A 25,681-nucleotide genomic window follows, 5' to 3' on the forward strand; every position below is an offset into this window, starting at 1 on the left:
AAAATTGATATGCCTGTTTACGTCTAATCGAATTGATGCAATTATTCCAAGGGCAAAATATTCAGACAGACGGATCACTGTGGAGAAAGATTTGCTTGCTTTTAAGAGTAGGATAGGAGGTGAAAGAGCCAAGACACCTGCCAGTGGATGGGATCTTGCTCAGCCAAATCAGGTTACTGGAGACTGGAGGTCTAATTACAGTCATAGGCCTGAGAAAGAGAGACTACTATTGGGATCTGATACCAATGAGTTTGCAGCGCCAGAGCATGATGAAGCTGATCAGAGTCGAAGTTATGCCAATGCAAATAATATTCCTCGAAAGTTGTGGAGCTCTCTATTCAGGTCTGATTCAACTTCTGATGCTGGGGAGCAACCTCAAAGTTCCAAGTCTCTAGCTACAGGAGCGAAAGGATTTGATGACCTAACGGGGAAAGAAACTGATGACATAGCGGGATTTGCAGCTGAAGTTGGAGTTATTGCTTCAGGTCAATGCAATCCTGAGGGCTCTGTGCCTGCTGCAGCTTGTATAAATGCATCTACATGTCCTTCTCCACCTGAGAGTAGGAAGGAGTTTGAAGAGCATGCAAGCTCGGAACCAAGTTATGAAGCTGCTAAGGAGGCTTGGATACACCTCAGAGGTGCTTTATCAACTTCTCGTGCAACCAGTGAACATGATGAATTTAAGGTTGTAGATCCGGAAACCAGGTTTTCTCCCATTGATTATAGGAGCATTTTAGGGGATGCTTCAGTTGTTGCCCCTAACTTTAATAGAGAGAGCCATATGTCCCAACCCCGTATAGATAAGGAGAGGGATGAAGAGGCTTTATGCATAGAAAAGAAATCTATGGCTTTGTCCTGTGTGAGCATTTCTTCTAGCACTTCTTCTCAGCTGAGTTCACCTACCCTGGCAGTGACAGAGACTCAAGGTCTGATTCCTTATGAGTTCACTTCCAGTTGTGATTCTTCATCCACGATGATCACAACAGAAATGACACCTGACAACCTGGAGGAAGGCGCTAAAGTGCCATCACTTGACATAGGTGTTTCAGAAATTGTTGCTGAGGTAATTAGAGCCACCCGTTCTTCTATTTTACTGTATCCACTTTTGGCTATTATTTCAGTACCTTGTCAGTTGTAACATAGTCAAATGTGCTTTGCAGTTGCGATGTGAAGTGCGAGGGCTCGTGTTATCTCAGTTGGAACAAGCCCAAAGATTTAGTTTTATTGAGAAGGAGCTGGTATGTTTCTGTTGAAATATCCCTCATCGTTTGACAATTTCTGCCCATTCCGTGTGTATGTCCATCCCCGTTAGTCAAATCTCATTTGTCATTTCTAGTCCAGCTTAAAATTAAACTTGGGCCTCTTTAACTGCCTTACAAATTACTTATCTTAGAAAGCTTTTATCTGCATGTGCAGATTCTGGACTCTGACTCAGTGCTAACGCACTGACTAACTTGTTCCCTTTAATATTGCACAGACATGATAATCTGTTAACATCAACAGTCATTCTTGCTTAGCTGAGAAGATGCATATGATAAGTATGTTTTCATAGACATGATAATCCAACTCTTATGATGATATGAATCAATAATATCAGTTATTGCTGTTCTATTATCATTATAGATTTTTGTTTTGTGGCTTTTGTCCTACTTAACATTGTATATTTGCTGGGTGTAGTAATGTCAGTTCTGGAAGAGAAAATTATAAAGTACAAGAATCATTCTTATGGGGGCGTCTACTTTCTAGAATCGTATTTATGTCACTTCCTGTCAAGCAAAAGTTCTTTATATGCTGATATGGTCCTAGTTGATGCTGTTAATGGTTCTATGAATGAACTTATTGACATTGTGGATGAACTCTTACTGGATTGCAGAGACAGAAAATTTGCTGTCTAGAAGATAGATGCAAAGCATTAGAGCTCAGGGAATCTTCAGCTGTTGGGCCTGTCGTTGAAACTCGGTATGAGACTGGTTGCAAACCTCCTCCATTTAATGAATATTCATAGTGGGAGGATATGATGGTTCTTCCCATTTATCAGCCTCATATCTTTATTCTCCTCGTGTAGATATCATGACTTCACTGTCTCTTATGAGATTTGTGCGCTCCCAAGCTTCAGTGGCAAAATTAAGAGGTGAACTATATGTTTTTGGTGGTTTTTATGATGATGTATGGCATGACACAGGTACTAATTGCTCTCATGATATTGTGCTTGCTGGAGTAGTGTTTGGGTGGGATAGACTGCATCAATTTTTTAGATTCAAAGCACGAAGTTTCTTCTAGTTGTATCTCACTTGGCATAACAAAGATTTTCTTCTGCGTACTATAGTGGAGTCATACAGCCAGGAGTGCAATAAATGGACTGATCGACCTTCAATGAATCGGCGAAGAGGATGCCTAGTGGGGCCATCTCTAAAGGATAAGATATTTGCAATTGGTGGTGCAGCTGACTGCGAGCCCTTTTCAGATGTCGAGATGTATGATCCAGACACTGGAAGATGGATCCCTACTTGTTCAATGCTATGCAACGTACCCTTTGTTATAGTAGGAGGCGGATTTTAATGATCTTGAGACATGATTCAGAAACAAGGAAAATCACACGGTGTTAGAATTTCAGTCAGAAAGAATAAATCGTGAATACTGAGCATAGTTTGAAGGCTTTGTTGTATGGCAATTCTTACACTGACTGAAGACAGTTATCTTAGTTAGTGCTTCAAAGACGCCGCAGTCTTTACTTATTTTATTTTATTTTTGGGTCATAGACTTTACATATCCTATCGACATGCTTCTTATCATCAATTTTTTGCATATGCATGAATAATAGCGTGACGTATTGAATCTGTTTTTGTGGGGAAAAGTGAGAATTATTATTATTATTATTATTTTCTGTCGCTGTAATTATTACAAAAGAGTGGAAAACCGAAAAGGTTTAATCAAAGATTAGTTAGCAGTGGGTAAAGAACGCGAAATTCCAGCTGTCTCATGGGTATTCTTAACCTTAAAATACTCTATTCGATTAAACATAGCATCTTCTATATCTTGTATCTTAAGTACCCATTACATTTGAACTCGCCCACTTCTTACCTTTTTACTTTGCTTCCCTTGATTGCATCTGTCAGCGGCTTGCTCCAGCTGCAAAGGGGAATTCTTAGATGTCAGTGGGCTATGTATACAGACAGCATCAAAGTAGTTCCAGAAGAGTACTCGCATAGAAAAAGAACGCTATGCGATCTATGCTGATACTTTCTCTACATAAATAGCTATATCTCTGCAAAGGTATATGGATGTATAATGTAACGTACTTGTGAACATAGACATTCAGCGGACTATGAAAGAGGGATCTGATATTTCATTGCATTCCCAGTTTAGCCTATCGCTTTGGTTTGCTTGGTTTCGACGTAGGGTTTGATGTTGATGATCGAAACAGTGATGAGGCGATACTGCTGCGGGAGAGCATGCGAGCAAGAAAGCTGGGAAGGGTTTTCATGGGGAGGATCGCTTAACTGTCATGTATTGACTCGTGATTCGCAAGGAGATAACTAGCTAATCGACCGTAGTTTTTCTCCATATTTTTGACCTCATCATGCCTGTTACATTCTTTTCCAAGCCGAGGACTCTCAGAAACCATTTCCTAACTTAGATTCTGGTGTCAGCAAGCTAATATATAGAAAGAAAATGCCCTCAGCCTGCTAAAAATGTCTTATCTGAGTTCTAACCACTATCCTCTAGGTCCGGACTTTGTGACGTTCGATAGATGTGGAAGTTATTAAGTATTCCCCATCTTTGCGCATAGCAGAGCGATATTAATTGTCAAGTAGATTTTCATGTTCTGTTCTTTTTCGGGTAGATGGAGAATACATGCAACTTAGAATTTGATATCAGGTGCTGGTTCATTATGCATGGCTTCACCATTGGGGATCTCGAATTTTTGCTCTCGAATGTAAAGGGTAACCAGCCTTTCTAAATGTACATAAGTTGGCCAACAAATGTTAGTGTTTCGCCGATTTTGTTCCCACAAGGAAATATCTTTCATCAAAAGTCGTTATTCGATTTATTTAGAAAGGACAAGGGTTCTATGCTAATTCCGGAAAGGGGATGTCAAATGCAAAGTGAATATCAAATTTCCAACTTTGACAACACCGTATAACATTAGAACAAACTGAAATCCAATCTGATAATGGACTCACTGACTCTGCGGTTAAGTTCGAACTTTTGGCTGATTTCAAGAAATGGGTTTGTCGATTCTTGCAGGGATTGAGGCCGCTTCGCTGCTTTTCTGGGGTAGTCTGTGGGGAAATTTCGCATTTTGACACTGTCTCTCGCTGTGTGGTACCTTTGCCGTTGCCACTGTCTTGATTCAATGCGATGGTGTTGTCTTTCGCAATCATTCGGAGGTGTATTGCTTGAAAGTCTCTTTCGTGGGGACTGTTCACACCTAATTTCACTGTTGCATTCAGTTCGAGTCAGTCTAGACTTCAGGATCCCGTTTGAGTATCTTGATTTCCCCCCGGAAAAGAGAACAAGATGTCGTCTTCGAATCCAAATGAGCCGTTGATCCAAGAGTCCTCTTCTAGGAAGCTCCCTCACTTCAAGCAATCGGTGAAACTGAAGTATGTGAAGATTGATATCATTATCTAATAACCCATGGAATGTACCTCTTCTTGACCCCTCCCGTCGTTATCATCGCTGCACAACTCTCCACATTCTCGATCCAGGACCTCTGTGATCTTGGGGATCATCTGCAGTTCAGTTTCATCTCGGTGATCCTATGTTCGACCCTTCTCGTGTTCCTGTCTACCCTTTACTTCCCCTTTACTTCCTCACACAGCCTCGACCTGTTTATCTAGTCAATTTCTCTTGTTATAAGCTGTTCAATGAAAGGAAATGCACTAGGCAGATTTTCACGGAGAGGTCATAATCGGCGTGTACATTCACTGAAGAGAATCTTGAGTTTCAAAGGAAGATTTTTGAGAGGGCGGACTAGGGGAGTCAACTTATCTTCCAGGGGCTGTTCTTACAGTACCTCCTGTTTGAGAAATATTCTTGAAGTGTTTTGAAGCTAACAAAACGTTTCCATCAGTCTAGTCTGAAGGCTTGCAGACTCTGCTATTTAAAGTCTGAAGACCTCCGGATAGCCAGACTCAAGACTCAAAATCTATCCTCATTGACAGTCTCTAATCCGTTGAAGAAAGGTTATCCAGAACTGGATGTTTCGTTAAGGATTTAATCTTATCAACTGGAGAAGATCTCGTGGCTGGAAAGGACATAATGGAGTCCTTTGATTGATCGAAGATTGACTCAATAATTGAAGATCCGGTGATTGCCTAAATATTATTGGAAGGTTCTACTTATGGAAACCGAGATCCTGATTGTATGGGCGAACATGATTGATGGGTTATCGACACGTTCCTTTAATAGCTCGGATAATCTTCCTAATTGATTCCGTCCAATGGGTAGATTGGAGGAATTCATTTGGTAAGTGCCAACGGGTATGATGGCATAAAGGAGTATATAAGGAAGACGTTCTAAGTTGTTGAGGTGTGCGCGATAGAAGAATTCCAAAGTCTGAAGCTCCTTTTTGTTTAGACAATTTCTTTGAGCGAATACTTGTATACAAAAGTGAGTCTATATTTGTGAGAAATCTTGAGGAGGCGTGGTAGAACATCTACACTATGGAATCAAGGCAAAGCTGTGCTGTAACTTCTCTTTTGTTCATAAGTGAAATCCAGCCGGTGGGCTGTTAGTGCGGAAGAGTGGACATAGGCTTGGAATAAGCCGAACCACTATAAACCCTATGTTCAATTTTCTCTTCCTTACTCTCTTTACCTTGATCGTATTTCATTTTGTTAATCAAGAGAGAATTTCATTTCTATCGTTTGCCAAGAATCGCTTCCATATCTCGATAAATTGTTTGTGCACCTATTCACCCCCCTCTAGGTGCTTATACTAGCTATCTCAATTGGTATCAGAGCCTGTGTACTCACGTTGTTTGAAGTATTTTACTTCAGAGTTAAAGATCCATGGCTAGTATGTTGGCTCCAGGGCTGGTAGAAGGGCAAAGCAACACCAGACCACCTTATTTTGATGGAAATGACTACAGCATAGGGAAAAACAAGATGAAGGCGTTCTTAAGGTCAAAGGATCTTCTGGAATGGGACGTTGTAGAAAAAGGAATTGTTCCCAAAGCTACTCCTGTCTCAGAAAGAGGAAAAGACTCTATTGAGTCTAGCGAAATGACTCAGGAAGAGATAATCAAGAGACAAGCTCTTGATGCAAAAGCAATTTATTCTTTATATTGTGCTTTATCACCTACTGAATATGACATAATATCTTCTTGTGATACAGCCAAAGAAGTCTGGGATAGATTACACATTACTTATGAAGGAACCGATCGAGTAAAAGAGACAAGAATCAACATTCTTCTCGGTCAATACGAAGCCTTCAGAATGAAACCGGAGAATCTATAACCGACATGTTTAGTGTTTTACGAGATATCGTGAATGGTCTTGAAAATCAAAGTCAACCAATTTCTGATCCCATGAAAGTAAACAAGTTCTTGCGTGGACTCTCCAAGGATTGGAATCACATAAAGACCTCAATCGGGAGACCCAAAGAATCATGCCCCTTCTGTACGTCGATGAGTTGGTTGGGACTCTTCAATCTTATGAAGTGGAACGAATCAATGAAGACGAAGACCCTAAAGGTAAGAAATCTATTACATTAAAATCTAATGATGATTCTGATGTAATAGATTTTGAAGACGACATGGATGATGAAGAATTTGCTCTTATGATAAGAAGATTCAGAAAGCTGAACAGAAAAGGAAGAAGATTCAATGCAAAGAAACAAAGTTTTCAAAAGCAACATACCAAGTCTGCTGAAGATGAAGAATCAAACAAAGATGTAGTCTGCTTTGAATGTAAGAAAAAGAGACACATCAGACACAACTGTTCTCTTCTAAGGAAGAAGAAAGGAAAAACTGAAAGATATCGAAAAGCTCTCAAAGCTGAAACCTGGAGTGATACGGAGTGCGAAGATAGTGATGATGATTATGCCAACATATGTCTAATGGCACAGATTCGAATCAAACTCCGAGGCGATTCGATTCGGAAAGTGAATTCGAGGTAAGTAACTTCAAAATCCCTATTAAAGTTTCAAAATACATTGATGAATTATGTTTTAGTCTTAAGACTTCTCTTAAAAAAATTTCCGAACTCAAAAAAGAAAATTCTGCTTTAAAACAACAAGAGAATGCTTTGGAGGAAAAAGTGAAATGCTTAGACCAGAATGTTTCTTCTCTCAAAGAAAGTGAAAATAATTTTTAAAAGAAAATGCATTTTTGAAAAATGATATTTCAAATATTTCCAAAAGATTTTCTTTAGGTTCTGAAAAACTGGAGAAAATACTTTCTGCTCAAAGACCTTATTTCAATAAATCTGGTTTGGGAATGACTGCTGAAACCATTTCTTTAATCGATTTTCCTAAAGTAAAAGAAAGAATCAAACAAAAACCCACAAGAAACGCTTACAAAAATCATTTTGAAAGGAACTTTGTAAAACTAGTAGGTCATAATGCTCTTAGATGTTCAAAATGCAATAGTGCAGATCATTTTAAGAAAGAATGTCCTATGGTTTGGAGACCTGTCAATAAAGTCTGGGCAAAAACCGTATATCAGACTAACTCAAAAGGACCCAAGAAAATATGGGTACCAAAGAAAGCTTGAGTTTCTTTTTTAATGCAGGTCACTATCAAGAAAAAAGTGAAATGGTATCTGGATATTGGATGCTCTAGACACATGACAGTAGATTCAAATTACTTCATAAAGCTCGTTCAAGTGAATGGTGGAAAAGTCTCATTTGGAGAAAACAGCAAAGGAAAAATAGTGGGATTTGGAACTGTAAAGATTGGAAACCTCACAATAAGCAATGTTTCTTTAGTTGAAGGGCTCAATTACAATGCTCGGTGTCGTCGGCTTTGTGATGCCGGTTTTAGAATCAACTTTCAAGAGGGTATTTGTTCAGGAACCAGTAAAGACACTACTCAGTTATTCATGGGTCGAAGACATGGAAATATCTACCTTTTGGACGTGAAACCAAATGAATCGCAATGTCTAATCTCAATCCAAGACGAAGCAAACTTATGGCACAAAAAGCTTGGGCATAACAACATGAAGCAGATAGCCAAAATCTCAGCAAAGAAACTTGTTCGTGGTCTACCCAATTTATCATACCAAAAGTCTGATCTATGTACACCATGTATATTGGGAAAACAGGTAAGAAATTCCTTTAAACCAATAAATTAAGTTTCCACTAACCGTGTGTCTCACTGAGCTCTTGCATATGGATCTCTTCGAACCAACAAGAACGCAAAGCATTGGAGGTAAGAAATACTGCCTAGTAATTGTGGATGATTACTCACGATTTACTTGGGTATATTTCTTAGCAAGTAAGTCTGAAACTTTCTCTTTGAAAAATTTGCTAAGAAGGTTCAAAATGAAAAGAGGTATGTCATTTCAAGTATAAAAACAGACCATGGAGGTGAATTTGAAAATCAAGACTTTGCAAAATTTTGTGATGAATGGTTTTCAACATTTGTTCTCCTCTCCATATACTCCGAGCAAAACGGAGTCGTGGAAAGGAAGAATAGATCTCTTCAAGAAATGGCTAGAACTCTTTTAATTGAAAGCAGTATCTCTTTACGTTTTTGGGCTGAAGCAGTTTCAACATCATGTTATATTATCAATAGAGTCTTTCTAAGGCCTATTATAGAAAAAACCCCTTATGAACTATTTAAAGAAAAGAAGCCAATTGTTTCATATTTTCATGTTTTCGGATGCAAATGTTTCATATTGAAAAATGCAAATGATCGAGTTGGTAAGTTTGAAGAAAAGTCAGATGAAGGCATCTTCCTTGGATATTCAACCACAAGTAAAGCGTACAGAATCTACAACAAGAAGACTCAAACTGTGGAAGAATCAATGAATGTCAAATTCCAAGATTCTATTCAAAATGAATTCATTCAGACTCATCTTGAAGAGACTGAATCTACTCCAGACTCAACAAAGTCTAAATCTCAAGAAGCAACTCAGATTTTGAAGGATCAGCAACAAGTAACTGTTGAAGATTCAAGTGAAGGAAGTGATCATCAATCTGAAAAATTAATCAGCAACTGGAAACATAGGTCCAGTCATCCCAAAGATCTTATTATTGGCGACATTAATGAAGGAATACGCACAAGATCCAAAAGGCGAGAAGAGTCTAGTGCTGTGGCTCTTATTTCTGAAATAGAACCCAAGAGCATAGAAGAAGCTTTATCCGATGAAAGCTGGATTGAAGCTATGCAAGAAGAACTCGAGACAATTCAAAATTAATGATGTCGGGAATTAACTCCAAAACCGAAAGGTAAATCAGTTGTTGGAGTTAAATGGGTTTTCAGAAACAAGATGGACGAGAAAGGTAAAGTCGTAAGAAACAAAGCAAGACTCGTGGCCAAAGGATACACACAAGAAGAAGGGATCAACTATGACGAGACTTATGCACTGGTAGCAAGGTTAGAAGCAATTCGTTTATTACTTGCATTTGTTTGTCATAAAAATTTCAGGTTATTTCAAATGGACGTCAAAAGTGCTTTCCTAAATGGATTCATCCATAAGGAAGTCTATGTAGAACAACTACCAGGGTTTGAAGACCCAAGGAAACCAGATTTAGTATTCAGACTCAAAAAGGCCTTATATGGCTTAAAGCAAGCACCTCTAGCTTGGTATGACAGATTAAGTAAGTTTTTAATTCAAAATGGATTTGTTAAAGGTAAAGTGGACACTACTCTTTTTATTAAAAGAGAAAGCAAAATTTTTCTGCTTGTTCAAATATATGTCGATGATATTATCTTTGGATCCTCTAATGAAAGTCTATGCAAGAAATTTAGTCTGCAGGAAGAATTTGAAATGAGCATGATGGGTGACTTAACCTTCTTTCTTGGACTTCAAATAAAACAATTGGAGGAAGGAACTTTTATTCATCAAGAAAAGTATGCAAATGATCTTGTCAAAAAATTTGGTCTGGACAATTGCAAAAGGCTGACATACCAATGTCAAGTTCCTTGAAGATAGACAAAGATGAAAAAGGGAAGAAAGTCGATCAAAAGGCATGCAGGAGTATCATCGGATTTCTTCTTTATCTTCTTGCTTCTAGACCACGACATTTTGTTTAGTGTTTGCATCGTGCTGATTTCAATCGATCCAAAAGAATCTCATTTGAATCTTTGCGAAGCGTATTATTAAATATGTTTCATCAACTTCAAGCATCGGTCTTTGGTATCCTAAGAAGGGAGACCTTAATCTTATGGGATATTCAGACGCAGATCTGGCCGGTTGCAGAGTTGATAGAAAAAGCACTTCGGGAACTTGCCAGTTGCTTGGAAGCAGGACGGTGTCTTGGTTTTCAAGGAAACAAAGCACTGTGGCTCTTTCAACAACAGAAGCAGAGTATGTAGCTCTTGGAAGTTGCTGTTCGCAAATTTTATGGATAAAACAACAGCTAAGAGACTTTGGAATTGAAAACTCATGCACGGAGATTAATTGCGACAACACCAGCGCTATCAACCTCACCAAAAATCCAATTCTCCACTCAAGAGCAAAGCATATAGAGATTCGATATCACTTTATTAGAGACCATGTTCAAAATGGAGATGTTTCAATTCAATTTGTTGACTCAAAGAACCAACTAGCGGATATATTCACAAAGCCTTTGGAGAAAAATCAATTTGAATCTATCCGTTCCAGACTCAACATTTTGAGGTATGAGGAAATCAAAGTCTAAAGACTTTCAGACTCAGACATACAAGACTTTATCTGTAAGATAGTCTTGGTACGACCGTCAGACTGTAAGTCTTTCTCTCTCTAATCTTATCTTGAAAAGGTACGATCGTCAGACTGTGTTTAAATTGTTGCTATATTTAATCGACGTAATTATTGCATCATTTCATTTTAAAAAAGAAAGTATTTTTGAAATGGCTATTTTTGCGGAAAAAGACAGTTATTTTGAAAATGCATCTTTTTATTTCCTTTGTGACGGTTCGTTTGTCTCTCTTTTAACCGATCGTGCACTTGTTGATTCCTTTTCACTTTACTCTCAAAAACCCTAGAAAGCATCGATCCTCCATTCTCGTTTGTCTTCTTTGTTTAATCTTCAAAAAGTTGTCATCTTTCTTGGGAAAGTCAAGCAAGGAATCTTCCAAAAATTGAGAAAGATGTCATCTTCAAGAAAGTCTTCGAGAATCACAAGCAGGGGACCACGGTGAATGAGTGAGGGGCCTACGCACTTCGATCTTCTGAAGAAGAAGTGTCTCCGAAACAGCAACCGAGCCCACAACATTCTCGGCAGCGTCATTCTCCTCCATCTAGTCCTCAAGATGTTGATCATCAACAAAGGAAGAAATCATCGAGGATGCAGACCCTGTAAGAGTTCAAAAACCCGCTTATATTTACAAGCTATATTGTGCCTTAAAATGAACTCGTACTCCTTTGAACTATGTTGATGATTTTCTTAAAGACAAAGGATATAAGAACGAATATATATTTCTGCGAAAAATGGAAAGTTTGGGAATTGCTCGTAAAGGGGTGGCTGAGGAAACCCTTGAGAATATCCCAAGTGATCCTCGTGACTGGGGCCGAATCTTGTAGATGGGAATGATGATGACAAATTGTACAGCCAATTTCAACCGAAAGTTCAGTTATCTTCAACTTGAAAAGTTCTGCTCTGACACTACAGAGGCCTATGCTGGATTAACTGCATATTTCTATTCAAATCTTAGCTTTTTAGATGCGAATAGATTCTCTTTCAGCGTTAAAGACTAAGACTATGTTGTGGATATGAATATCTTTGGCGAGATGTGTTAGGAGTTGAAAGAGGAAGATATCAACCAATCAAAGTTTCCATTGCTCGGGCTACACTGGAACTGGTGAAGGACAGGAGAACAGAGGAGAAGATCGCCTACTTAAGGATGAGTGCATTCAACATCTTGCTTCACAAGATTGTGATCAATTGCCTCCGACCGAAATCAACTTCCAAGACCGATGTTTCAAGTTCGAGGCAAAGGCGATGTATGCCATCCTCTTTGGGAAAAGTTTTCTCTCCCTCACACTTTGTTATGTTTCACATGTATAGAGCAATGATGAAGGACAGAGGTCAACTCCCTTACCCAAGCCTTGTTACGAAGTTATTCAGACATTTGAATATTCAGCCTCCGCAAATCTTTTGTGTTCGACCATGCGATCATATGGTGGTAGGACTGAAAATGGTGACCAAAATGCGTATGAAGGAACTGAGAAAGGAGTTGGAAAAATTCAAGGAAAAGACTCATGCCAAAACTCATAAAATCTCTTCTGCAGCAAAAAGAAAAGGAAAGGAGCCCATGGTTGCTCCATCCAAGAGAAGAAGAGCTCTCCTCGTTGAGGATGAAGATGATGAGGAAGACATCACCATCTCTGCAATGGCTTTGAAGAATTTAAGTCGTCTGTTCCACGAAAGAATCGAACAAATGATGAAAGAAGCGAGAGGAGAAGGATGCGAGAGGAGAAGGAAGAAGAAGAAAGAGAAGCTGAAAAAGAAGTAGAGGAGAAAAGACATGAAGAAGAAAGAAAAGAAGAAGGAGAACCTGAGGAACTCTCTTCTCCACCTGTAGGCATGGAAACAGGGGGAGATCAAGAGCAAGGAGGGAAGTCTTCATATCGATGCAAGTGAATGAGTCGGTCGCTCACTGCGGCACCCGAGAGGATGTTTATGCCTCTCAGTTTCCAGAAGAAGGTCATGAAGTTTCATCGCCAAACCTGCGAGATTATGCTGATCTACCATCGTCTGCATTTACTCCATCAGATCGGGTCGATGCAAGTACTCAGACTGATAATGCAGCAGATTTTCGCAGAATCATGGATATTCTCTTGGAGATGCGAGGTCAAATTTATGCCTTGGGATACGAGGTTCAAAACTTGCAGAATGCGGGTCAAGTTTCTTCATGTTCATTGAATGATAAGATCCAAGCCCTCTCTGTTCAGATTCAGGCCAATGCCAAGGGTGAGGAGATTGCACAACTGAAGGAAGACTTGAAAAGGCTGGAAGGCATCGTTCAGTCTATGGAAGATTTCCAGCTTGTCCGCGTTCCCAAGCAATCTTGACTTCATCTCAACCTTTTAATGCTGACAAAAAGGGGGAGAGATGCAAGATTTGATCAAACTTTCAATCGTTAAACTTTTAATCGTGTGGACTGTTTGTTGGATTGTTTTGTTTGACTTTGACTTTATGTCTTGATGAGAACTGAACTAGACTTGGACTTGACTGCTTCTATTAACTACTATTGATATCTTATGGATGGCTTTATCGTATGCTAAACTAACCTATTTTCTGTGGTTGCAGATTCTAGTGTTATTCATTTGGCCATTTATCTCTATAAGATATGCATATGTGTTTGAGAAATGTTTTGCAAGTCAAAGTTATCCAAATCTGCAGAAAAGTTTTGTTACCATCAAAAAGGGGGAGATTGTTGGAGAAATCTTCTTGAAGTGTTTTGAAGCTGACAAAACGTTTCCATTAGTCTAGTCGAAGGCTTGCGGACTCGCTATTTAAAGTCTCGAAGACCTCCAGGACAGCCGGACTCAAGACTCAAAGTCTATCCTCATTTGAGTCTCTAATCCGTTGAAGAAAGGTTATCCGAACTGGATGTTTCGTCAAGGATTTAATCTTATCAACTGGAGAAGATCTCGTGGCTGGAAAAGACATAACGGAGTCCTTTGATTGATCGAAGATTGACTCGATAATTGAAGATCCGGTGATTGTCTAAATATTATTGGAAGGTTCTACTTATGGAAATCGAGATCCTGATTGTATGGGCGAACATGATTGATGGGCTATCGACACGTTCCTTTAATAGCTCGGATAATCTTCCTAATTGATTCCGTCCAACTGGTAGATTGGAGGAATTCCTTTGGTAAGTGCCAATGGGTATGATGGCATAAAGGAGTATATAAGGAAGACGTTCTAAGTTGTTGAGGTGTGCGCGATAGAAGAATTCCAAAGTCTGAAGCTCCTTTTTGTTTAGACAATTTCTTTGAGCGAATACTTGTATACAAAAGAGAGTCTATATTTGTGAGAAATCTTGAGGAGGTGTGGTAGAACATCTACACTGTGGAATCAAGTCAAAGCTGTGCTGTAACTTCTCTTTTGTTCATAAGTGAAATCCAGCCGGTGGGCTGTCAGTGCGGAAGAGTGGACGTAGGCTTGGAATAAGCCGAACCACTATAAACCCTGTGTTCAATTTTCTCTTCCTTACTCTCTTTACCTTGATCGTATTTCATTTTGTTAATCAAGAGAGAATTTCCTTGCTATCGTTTACCAAGAATCGATTCCATATCTCGATAAATTGTTTGTGCACCTATTCACCCCCCTCTAGGTGCTTATACTAGCTATCTCACCTCCGAACCCCTGTATAGCAGAAGCAAGAAAGGAGGCCGAGATGGTAATATTTGGCACTCTTGATAAACTGCTTGAGAAGACATCTTCGAAACCAAAAGACATTGGGATCCTCATTGTCAATCGTAGCTTGTTCAACCCAACCCCATCTCTATCTGCAATGGTCATCGATCATTACAAGTTGACAGGGAATATCATCAGCTATAAGCTCAGTGGAATGCCGCGCTGGTTTGATTTCGATTGACCTGGCCAAGGACCTCCTCCAAGTGTATCCAAATTCTTATGCCTTGGTCATTAGCATGGAGAACATAACTCTAAACTGGTACTTTGGAAATGAGAGATCAATGCTCATGTCGAATTGCTTATTCAGGATGGGAGGAGCTACAATTTTGCTATCCAACAAAACATCCGACTGCTGGCGCTCCAGGTACAAATTGGTGCACACGTTTCGGACCCACAAAGGCGCAGATGATAAGTGCTTCTCTTGTGTAACTCAAAAGGAGGATCCTACGGAAAAGATCGGAGTTTTCTCTATCCAAAGATTTGACCAGTGGTGCTCGATGAACTAAAGAATCTGCAGCTTTCAGATTGGCACATGGAACCTTTGAGAATGACCCTTAACCGGTTCAGCAACACATCGAGTAGCTCTCTTTGGTATGAACTCCCTTACAAGGAAGCCAAAGGAAGGATCAAGAAAGGGGAAAGGACATGGCAGATAGCTTTTGGTTTGGGATTCGAGTGCAACAGTGCTGTTTGGAAGTCTTCGCATCGTGAATCCCACAAAGAGAAGAATCCATGGATGGACGAGATCTATAAGTTTCCATTGGAAGTCCCGAAGGTCTCGGCCATCTAGAGTTCAAAGGTAACTTGATTAGTGTCTAGCCTAGTGGAAGTTTGCTAATTTCAATAGTTAACTTGGAAAGCTTTTGAGATGCAATTCCTTTAGCTTGATATTAAAGAGAGGGAAGTAGATTATTGAACCCTCTGTATATTGGATGTTACAGCTAGAGCTGAACTCTGGGGAAATGTATGGTGGCTTAGGAGTTTGATTCCAATATCCATAGTTCATCATTCCCTTTTAGCATCTCTTACCAATCAGTATTTTGAGCCCTCTTTGGAGTCCTGAACGTTTGACTGATCTCTAAGGCATGAAATGTTTCCTCTTCTATTTATCTAATTGTCTTAAACTAATTAGCACCGACACTGATACACGACATGATATATCGACACGTCATTTCTCAAAAAATAGAAAATTCCGACACGTTGAGACAATGTTATATTTATATATATGTGTGTGTGTGTGTATATGATGAATTATTATTTTAATGATTATTTCAATCAAATTGATTTGATTTAAATTTACAAATAAATAAATATAAAAAAAGAGCATAGAATGAACTTACATTAAAAGCATTAATCAACCATTTGTTGATATTATTCATTGTTTCAATTTGACAGATTCAACTACATTCTATTTCAATAATCCATAAAACTTGAAGGTGGCAACAAAAAAAAAAAAAAAAAAAAAAAAAGCAATATATGTTCCACTAATAAATTTAACATTTAACAATAAGTAAAAAAAAAATCCACGTTTCACCATGAAATATAAAATAAAATAAAAAAATCTTTCTTTCCCCTTTATTATTATTTTTATATTTTTTTTTACATATTTATATTTTGACTCCACATTTATTGAAAGTTTTTAAAATTGACCAATGCGTGTTGAAATCGCATGTCAGAAATTTCAAACTTGTGTGTCAGGAGACTTGATTATGTGTTGGATTTTCCGAAATCCTATTGACCACATGTCGGAATGTGTCGGATTTTCCGACACCTACTAGCCGTGTGTTAATTTATGTTAAAGTGTCGGACATGACACGAAGGCTCTCAAAAAATGTTGTTGCTTCCTAAATTTGAAACTAGTTGGTCACCAGTAAGTGTCTTAAACCATCCATATGCATTTCTACTTGCGAGAGCTCATTTGCATCGGAAGAAGCATATATTGAAAACGACTAGATTCAACTCATCACTACCTAAATCAACCAATTCTCAAGGGAGATTTTGCGGAACGAGAGGTAAAATACTCACTAACCTTAGCCACCTTCAAATGAAACATCGATTAGTGGTCCCACTTTTCTGGGCATTTTACTAGCTTCTGTTGCGTAGTGTGATCTCTGCGTTTGTCCGCGTTCGACGTGATCGTAGATGCTCACCAGAAATTCTCCTTCTCACATAGATTTCATCTGTTTGGAATACACAGGAATGCGAAAGGTGGGAGCAAATATTCGGGAAACCTTTCTAGAAGAAGAATTCGATCCCTAGGCTATTTTTGACCAGCGGAGAGGTGTCAATTGTCAGGCGGATTCTCATTTTACTGTTCTTTTCCATGGAGATGGAGAATTTAACTTAGGATTTGATATTGAGCGTTGACTCGTTAAATGGCGGCTTCACAATCCTGGAACCCGAATCTTCACCGCTGAATGTATAATCCCAGTCCTTTACGATAGGTTTTTATGGGTGCGAACGCGCCTATTATGTGCCGAATCAAGGTAAAGGGTGACGAGCTTTTCTAAATGTTGTGGCCAAGAAAGGTCAAGAGGATTCCAAAAAGACGTTATTCCTCATCTGAATTTTTTTTCTTTTTGTGCATAAACGGGATTCGGGCCTATTTCGCCCTCCACTAGAATTTTCGCTTGATGGTGACAACGAAGCACCCATTGCCCACACCAGCCTCGCGAGGTGCAAGTAGAGAAGTCCGAGACCGGCGATATACCTTAAGTCAGGGTTTCTGATCGGTCGACTATGGGATTGGACATAGGGCTTTCATTTGTAGCAGTGGTCAAGCTCAGACACAAGCTCATCGACCACCAGAGCAAAATTTTCATGGAGACATCACGATTGTAAAAGGATATCGGAATTCTTTAACCTTGGAATACTTGATTTATCCATAAAATTCAATTTTAGGATGTGTTTATTTCAGGGAACACTTTCACGATAAAGGAAAATGTTTTTTGAGAAATCATTTTCTAGGAATATATTTTACTTTTTTCAAGTTGGGGAATTCATTTTCCTAACTTTAAGCATTTTCTTTTAGCATAAATGGTTGTCCATTGGCATATTATTTTCAACAAACCGGATGTGTTAAAGTCCAAAAATAAACATGCAAAAATTCTCACTCAAACAAACATGCCCTAATAGATACGTTCCCTCCTCCTTTTTTTCTGGGAAAAGTACCAAAAAATATTAAACTTGTTATATTGATAATGATTCAATCTTAAACATTTCAAATAGACCAATTTAGTCATGAACTTTTTTATAGTGGTACTTAATTAGTTTATCCGGCCAATTTAATTCGAAATTAGCTTACATGGACATTATATGTGGCGTGAGCAGTGCTGACATTAACATTTTTAATAATATTTTAATAATTACATAATTCTTTAAAATAATTTTTTGATTTCTTTTTTATTTTTTCTCCTTTCCCTTTTCATTTTGGCGATAGCTAGTCACTGACCACCAGCCATAGGCCATGGTTGGCAAGGGCAACTCTCACCCAAGCAAGGGCAACCCTTGTTGATCATAGGCAAGGTTGGCCTTGCTGGGTCGCACTTGAGCAAGGTTAAGCGGCAACAAGCCTCCCTTTGCTAGATCTTGTGAGGCCGATCCTTGCCCAAGCCAAGGCAACCTCACCAAATTTGGCGAGGGGGGCCAGGCTGATGCTTACTTTTGCCAAGGCATGGCTTAGCAAGGTTGACCCTCGCTTGTGGCCAATGAGGGTTGGCCTCACTTAGACCTTGTTGAGTTGCGCCTAAGCGAGGGCAAGTGTCAGTGAGGCCAACCCTACCTAGACTAGGGCAACCTCGCCAAATCTGGTGAGGGGGGCTATACCTACACTTATTTTCGCCTAGGTGTGACCTAGCGAGGCTAACCCTCACTTGTGGTCAACAAGGGCAACCCTTGCCTAGGTGAAGGGTGAAGCCAGCTCTTGCTAGCCATGGCCTATGGCCAATGGCTAGCGACTGACTACAAGCAAAAAGAAAATGGAAAGGAAAACATTATTAAAATATTATTAAAAATATCTATGTCAACACTAATTGTACTATGTAAAACCGTTGGCATCCACTTTAGCAATTTCCATCCTAAATTGATACAAATTTAATACTAATATGAAAGTGACTTGATCCAATTAAAGGTTCATGATGGAATTGGTACAAATCTAATATATTTAGGACTATTTGATACTTCTCCCCCTCCCTTTTTCCTTTGCATATTTTCAAATATTTTTTCACCTTCCTTAGCCAAAAGTTATATTACTAATATGAAGGCTTTAGTTTCTATATGAGCACTTAAGTTATGAATAAAGGCCTAATTAGGGACATCGACTTTAATACCAATGTAATAAATCATATAGCTAGTAACTATGGGCGCGAATGACAACCACTTTGTTCTAGAAATTAATTTTTGGCTAGAAATTAATTTTTTTTATTTTTATTCCGTAGACAAATTTCTGAGCAAAAATACACGTTTGATAACAATATAAAATTTCTACTCTTAAAATAGAAATTTATTTAATAATGACCCGAGCATTGACATTTATGAGCTGGAGCATTGGGTATGGGCACTGGAGGTTCGAGCTTAACTTGGATGGACTCGGGTGTGGGTGCCAGTGAGCTAGGTCTGAGCACCAAGGTCCCAAGCTGGCCATGATGGACTTGGGCCTAGCCACCAAGAGACTTGGACCTAAACACAGGGACTCGAGAATTAACGTTGAGATTTCCATGCCTAAGCGTAAAGTTTTGAGTTCAAGCGTCAATGCCTAGTTTTGGTAAGAAAGTAATTTCAATTTAGTCATTTTCCTAAGTGAACCAAATGCAGGAAAATATTTTTCGCAAAACAAACGAACTGTTAGAACGCGTTTGTTTCAATCAAAATTTCATGATACATGCAAATATTCTCCATGGAAATTATCTTCAAGTGAAATTTTTAGCTTTTAATTGTTTGGTGATTAATGAAAAGTAAATTCCTTTTTGCCAAAATTAGAAGTTGTTTTCCCCATTTAAGACTGTTGTTTTCATTTCATGGAAAACATTTTCAGTAAATCAATTAGTTTTCTGTCATCAAAAGACTGGAAAGTCGAAAACAATTTTTTAGAGATGGTTTTCCTTCAAACAAATAGACCCTTGCTATTGATATGTGGAATGAACTCAATTATAGGAGCATCATGTACATGCCTTCAGTGCTTGCGATTCGAGTTATGGTTGGCGGAGTATATTAGAGTGAGTGGTAAGGGAACAAATATATATAATTTCAGCTTGTATCATAATTAATTACAATGTATCTTATCTTGCTATCGAAGTATACATTATGTTACCGACCAAAAAAAAAAGTGTATACATTATGTCTGTTTGCGTGCGTATAAACTATCCATAGTAGTAAATCTTCAACCAGAAGGTATCAATCTGGTCTCGAAAGCCCTACCTTGCTTTGCTTCCATAGTATCATCTTGATCACTTCAAACCCTGCGTGTAAATCACACAACAGTTACCAAAATTTCTCAAAATTGAGATAAATCTACGGACAAATTGCAAGCAAAATAATGACAAATAGTCCGATCAAAGAACCAGCTACTTACTGTACAAATTCGACGTTGACGGATGACGCAGATGGATTTGCAATGGCCTCGAATGCAGTCTTTGACAGGACAATGGTGGCGCGGTCCGACGAGGACCGGGAGACTGCGCTGAGCGCCCGGTCCACAATCCTGACCTGGACTAACTGGGCCGGGTTGCAGGTCTTTGGCCGGTCGGCACTTATGCACCTGACCCAATATTGCCTCCCGCAAGCAGCACCGTTGTCCCAAATCCCTTCCCCGGCAGCTGCAAATAGGAAGCTCGAGGGGAACTGCAACGGGTCATACCCGAAGCAAGCGGTCGCTGCGATCATATTACCCGTAACATTTCAATGTTTAGACAAACATGATATCATGTTAACACGGCCTGGTGATAGACTGCAAATTAAGAGCCGGTTCGATAGCTTCTATACTTACGTGTGTACGGAGGATCGTAGTGACCGGCGGTGCCAACATCTGCATTAGATTGCCGCGACAATAGCATGGCGAGGACGAGAATTGATGAGAGACGGACAAGTTGTCGCAATTCTGACATTGTGGAGAGCCAACCTGCAGAGAGTTTGGAAACAGTGAGCATCTACTACATATGATGGAAAGATTACAAGCAATTTACTACCTACGATGGAAAGATTACAGGCGACAGTTAATGGGTTATTGTTGCTTGAGATGGACGATACATATAAGGTGTATGAGCCACGTTGGTGGAAAGTCAAAAAAGGAATTAAGCCTGCAAACAAGGAGAAGAATAAAACCAAAGCTTCTTTTTTAACGACATGCACATAATTATATGCATAATTAGGTCGTAGATTCTCGTTTATAGTAACCTTATCGCGTTCTAGAACTACCAGCCGAAACCCTCGACGTGACGCGATGCCAAACGCACTTGCGCAGAGCCAATCAAGTCAGCCTACCGAACAATGACATATGCAGCTGCATAGCAGTTTCGCTCCAGGCTTCGTTGTTACTCAGAAGAATACTATTACTAGCATGTGAAAAGAATGATATGCGATAAATGCAGATACTATCTCTATATGAATATACGAGAAAATATTGGTACCGCATGAATTCCACCCTATCAAAATCCTAGTCCGCTCACCGGACGACACGTGTTGTCCGGAACCCACCACGCCAGAACCTCTAAAACGCTCTCACCGCCTCGCCTCTCTTTTCCCTCTCTTCTTTTTTCCTTTGGTTATTTCTTCTTCCCTTTCACAGCCTTCTTCTTTCTCTCTCTCCTCCGCCTGGCCCCTTTCCCCCTCTCCGACCTCAGACCTGCCGCCGCCTCCAGCAGATCGCCTCCATCTTCACCCACTCCATCTCCGACCTCTAGCGCTGCTGCCTCGTGTCCAACTCCTCCGGCGCCCTCTGTGTCGGCGCCCACGTCAGCCAGGAGGTGGAGGCCCCATGCTGCGTCGACGAACCACATCACCACCTCCGCCTCGTTCGTTGCCTAAGCCAACCTGATTGACCTAGAATCAACTCAGATTCGAGATCGAGCAAAGCTCTAGATCACAAATCTAGGGCTCGCTCGACCTTAGATACAAGATCTAAGGCGCAAGTTCGCTGGCCGAACTCGTACTCGACGACGAAGGATTGAAACGGAAACGACGTGGTGTATTAAGACGTCAGTGAGGTGGTGGTGGGGAACGGGACGAACGCCTGGTGATGTCCCCATAGAAGTGACAAAGGAAAAAAGAAGAGAGGGACGAGAGACGCAAGGCGGTGAAAGAGAACCAGAGGTTCTGGCGCGGTGAACAGGTGCCGCCTGATAAGTGGATTAAAATTTTGATAGGGTGAAATCCAAGGGGTAACTCCATATGTTCATATTTTCTCATTAATAACTAGATCTCTACGAAGTATGTGTACGTGTAACGTAAGCGTACTGGCGGACGAACGAAAAGACATTTCGCTGCCTGTAAAGGAGGGATTCGATCTTCTGTGAGATTCCCATCTTGGCCTATCCGTCTAGGTTGCTTGGTCTTGAGGTAGCGTTTGACGTTGGTAATCGAACAATGATGACGTCATACGCAACAGCCAAAGTTGGAGAGCATGAAGAACGAGAAAGTGGGAAGGGTTTCGTCGGAAGGATCGCTTGACGTGATGATGAAGAGAAGTGAGATTGACGCGTGATTTGCAGGATGATGACTGGCTAATCGACCGTAGTTTCTTCTCCATGCTTTTGACCTCATCATGCCTGTTTACGTTCTCTTCCAAGCTGGTAAGTCTAGGAAGCCATTTCCTAACTAAGGTTCTGGTGTCAGCAAGCTTATGTATGGAAACTGCCCTCGTTAGTAAGCTCCCTATAGTCCACCTACCTCGGGTATGGCCTGACCCCCTGTAACTTTACCAGGGGTGGCCTCGAAGGTTGCTCTAAGGGGAAAACTATAATTTGAATCGAAATCTGTCACATTCAGATGAAGCATTCGATTGCCTGATCTCAATTACCTTTTTTTTGCCTACGAATCTATTTTGCGAAAAAAAAAGCTCACATTATGGGTCTATCTTTGGAGTGAGAATGGATGTCTAATTTTACGAAGAAAAAAAGGTGGGAACAAGCGTTCAATGCTGGCAACCCTCTTGAAAGTTATTATAGGGTTTCACACCTCTATTAAAAATGTCTAATTTGAGTTCTAACCACCACCCCCTCAAGGTCTAAACTTTATGACTTGAAGAGATGTGAAAGCTATTAGGTGCTCCCTACTTTTGCACTTGGGTCATGCATGTTCTATACGTTCATGTGAAATAGATTAACGTAGGTCAGGAGTATTAAAAAAAAAAGCTGGAGATGGCAATAAGCCAATCACTTCATTATACTATTCACAAGGACCGTTATTGCAAATGACTCACAACATGTAATTACTATAGAAAGAAAAGATGGGAAAACGATCCTCAAGACATATTGATTAAGCCAGCCCCAGAAAAATCCCTAGAGTTAGAGAGCGGAGAAATAACAAAATTATGAAGCGGGATGAGAGGGTTTACCTGCTTGATTTGGGCGAGAGCTCTCAAAATCTCCAAGTTAAGGACAATGCTTTTTGCCTTTTTTTTTACCAGGCTCTTGACATGCTTGTGAGAGACCATGCATTCATATTTATACGGGTTGATTAATGGAACATGTCTCCTAGAATTCCCTTGGTTCCGTACGTGTGCCGTCTTAATATTATTTTGTTAATCTCATGATTAAAAAAACCAACAAGATGAGAACTAAGGTTTATTACAGCTGAATTTTCTTAGATTCGCCACATTCTGGATAAGTTAAATTTTCACAAGCACGCATATAATCAATCACACTACACACATAAAGTAAATTGAATCATAGTATTTCAGGAAAGAGCAATGTTAGGAATACTAAAACTAGTTTACCAAATTAGTTTATAAAGTGATGCAATGCTCCATAAGTTGTTTAACTTCAGTAGGCCGGTGCCGCTATGTCTAGCTTTATTGTCCTAATGAAAATGCTTCTTTTTATTCGGGTTAGACCCTTTCCCTACATGCGACATTGATTTCGGCTAAGTAAGCAGCAGGCCAGTTAAATCTAGCTGTGTAAGAGCCGGATTAAGACGTGGGATAATCAAAACAAGCAGATCTCAGTCTTCCATTTGGACAAAAACTATTTCTAATCGCGCCATTTAATGATGGGTGCGTTGCCGTCTTCTATTCGATTCCAGACAATAATCCAATTCAATCACTACAGCAACCCAAGGAACTGGTCTTGGTACATGTCTTGTTTTCCATGACTCTTTGCAGCCGTGGCTTGGAATCATTAGAGCATTTTGACACTTTGGCTCTGGTGGTGAACTCTTCTGTTAGAAATAGTCGATAGACGGCGGACCAGGTCGGAGGAAACCATGTCTCGAAATGACGAATTATGCGTTGTGGGCATCGCCCGCGTGAAATTAAATTCATTTTAGCCGTGTGCATGTTTACAGCCAGTCAAATCGGGCGAAGGTTGGAAGGAAAAAATCAACTTCATATTTCTAGAAGGATGAAGTTTGATGATTTCATATAATAATGAATGCAAGCATGTTCTGTCGTGATTATATTTATGTTGGTGTGCTCATATTAACATCATGCATATTGAAGCATCAATTTGTCATGATATTCATAAGTAAAAGGCATATTTCTCATGCACCAATTCAACAATATTAAGGCTCTATTTTGTTTCGCGAAAAATAAATAATTTGAAAAACATTTCCCTAAAAATGATTACTGTGTCGCATGAAATAATTAGTCGATGAAAATATTATCATTATTGATAACAATTTATATCTAAACATTTTAATGAATGAAAAAATATTTTTGCCATTTGTTCACTTTTTATTTGAATTGAGCCACTCAAAAACATTTCAACAATATAAATTAATAATATGTAGAATTGTATCTAACATTTTTTTTTTTTGTAATCTTCGATATTTATAATACATTTTTTCCGGCCAATACCCAAAACAGGACCTTACCTTTTACAGCTGAGATTTAACCAAAAAAAATTCCCCAAAGTCCCAAAAATAAAGAGCTCAACCGATTGCTATTGAGGCAAAAGTAACGCAACCTTTGGATATGTTTCAAAAATGACCCTCGTTACAAGTTTCTTCCCCTCTCCCGGTCACACCGCCACGTCCCTCAAGAATTCGATTCTAGATCCTCACAATCGCGTTCGCGCCATGTTAGATATTCGAGGAATCGAGGATCAACAGCTCGATCGCCATAGGGCTAGAGGCCTTTTCTTTTTCTTTTCTTCTTTTTTTTTTAAAATTTCGGGCACCGAGTCTCATGTTCATGTCGAAGAATAAAAAGGTGCAAAACAGTAATGATGATGACGATGATGATTTAACCCTAAGGAAAGAAGAGAGGGACCGAAATGTAATTCACCAGCGTACCTTGCTGAAGTCACCAGAGAGATGGAACGAAATCTGCCCGAGTCGAAGCCCTTTTCTGCAAAGTTCTTTCGACAGATCGACGAGCTCTGATCCCGGACGAAGGGTGGCGCTAGCTTTTCTGGAAATTCCCGATGTTCACGAACTAAGAACAGACATACTAGGATCATATATACGTGCACGATCGCAGACGCAGCTTGCGCATGAGTAATTGCCCACCTCCGCACGTTAACGTGTTTTGTAACGTCTGGCAAGTGTGAATTGTCTTTGGGTTCTCTATGAAGCAACATTGCCCCTAAGCAAAAGAGACATTGATTGTCGGCAAAATAATGAATTGCCACTCCTTATTAAGCGATCTTGTCTTTGACCTTCTAAGCAAACATAAAAAATGCCACAATTTTCCACAGCGCTCACTTGAGTGCAATAACCTTCTTTTTTTCATGTTCACCCAATTATCATGTGACTTTTCAATCGATTATTTAGATGACATAGCTTTTCTTTAAAATGTTAATCACAAATATTATGCCACGTCAGATTTTCATCACTTGATTGAATATTTTTAAAATGTTAATTCAATCATGTGATTGAAAGTTATGACACTTAAATAAACGTTTTTTAGGAGTCATGGCACTCAAATGATCGAATAAAAAGTTATGACACTCAAATGAGTACCGTATAAAAGTTACGACACTTGTGATACTTTTCTCTTGTAAAAAGGG

The 25,681-nt window shown here is 39.5% G+C and overlaps 1 protein-coding gene and 1 pseudogene across 1 annotated transcript; one reads left to right on the top strand and one right to left on the bottom strand.

Annotated features, from left to right (window-relative positions):
- The first annotated feature begins 4,521 nt into the window (after nt 1–4,521).
- LOC104439384 lies at nt 4,522–15,028 on the top strand (annotated as a pseudogene).
- A 4,715-nt stretch (nt 15,029–19,743) lies between these two features.
- LOC104447573 (EG45-like domain containing protein) lies at nt 19,744–25,115 on the bottom strand. Its single transcript, XM_039308182.1, has 4 exons — nt 24,966–25,115; nt 20,506–20,637; nt 20,092–20,392; nt 19,744–19,978 (listed from the first exon to the last, which is right to left on the bottom strand). The coding sequence occupies exons 2-4, from the start codon at nt 20,621–20,623 to the stop codon at nt 19,972–19,974; spliced, it is 426 nt and encodes a 141-aa protein (XP_039164116.1). The 5' UTR covers nt 20,624–20,637; nt 24,966–25,115; the 3' UTR covers nt 19,744–19,971.
- Nucleotides 25,116–25,681: the final 566 nt, after the last annotated feature.

This window comes from Eucalyptus grandis, chromosome 3 (assembly GCF_016545825.1).
Source record: "Eucalyptus grandis isolate ANBG69807.140 chromosome 3, ASM1654582v1, whole genome shotgun sequence".
In the NCBI taxonomy this organism is placed as follows: domain Eukaryota; kingdom Viridiplantae; phylum Streptophyta; class Magnoliopsida; order Myrtales; family Myrtaceae; genus Eucalyptus; species Eucalyptus grandis.

Coding starts and splice junctions, on each gene's coding strand:
- LOC104447573 (XM_039308182.1), bottom strand. CDS start 20,623: ATGTCAGAATTGCGACAACTTGTCCGTCTCTCATCAATTCTCGTCCTC. Junction 20,393..20,505: donor CTACGATCCTCCGTACACAC/GTAAGTATAGAA, acceptor ATATGATCGCAG/CGACCGCTTGCTTCGGGTAT.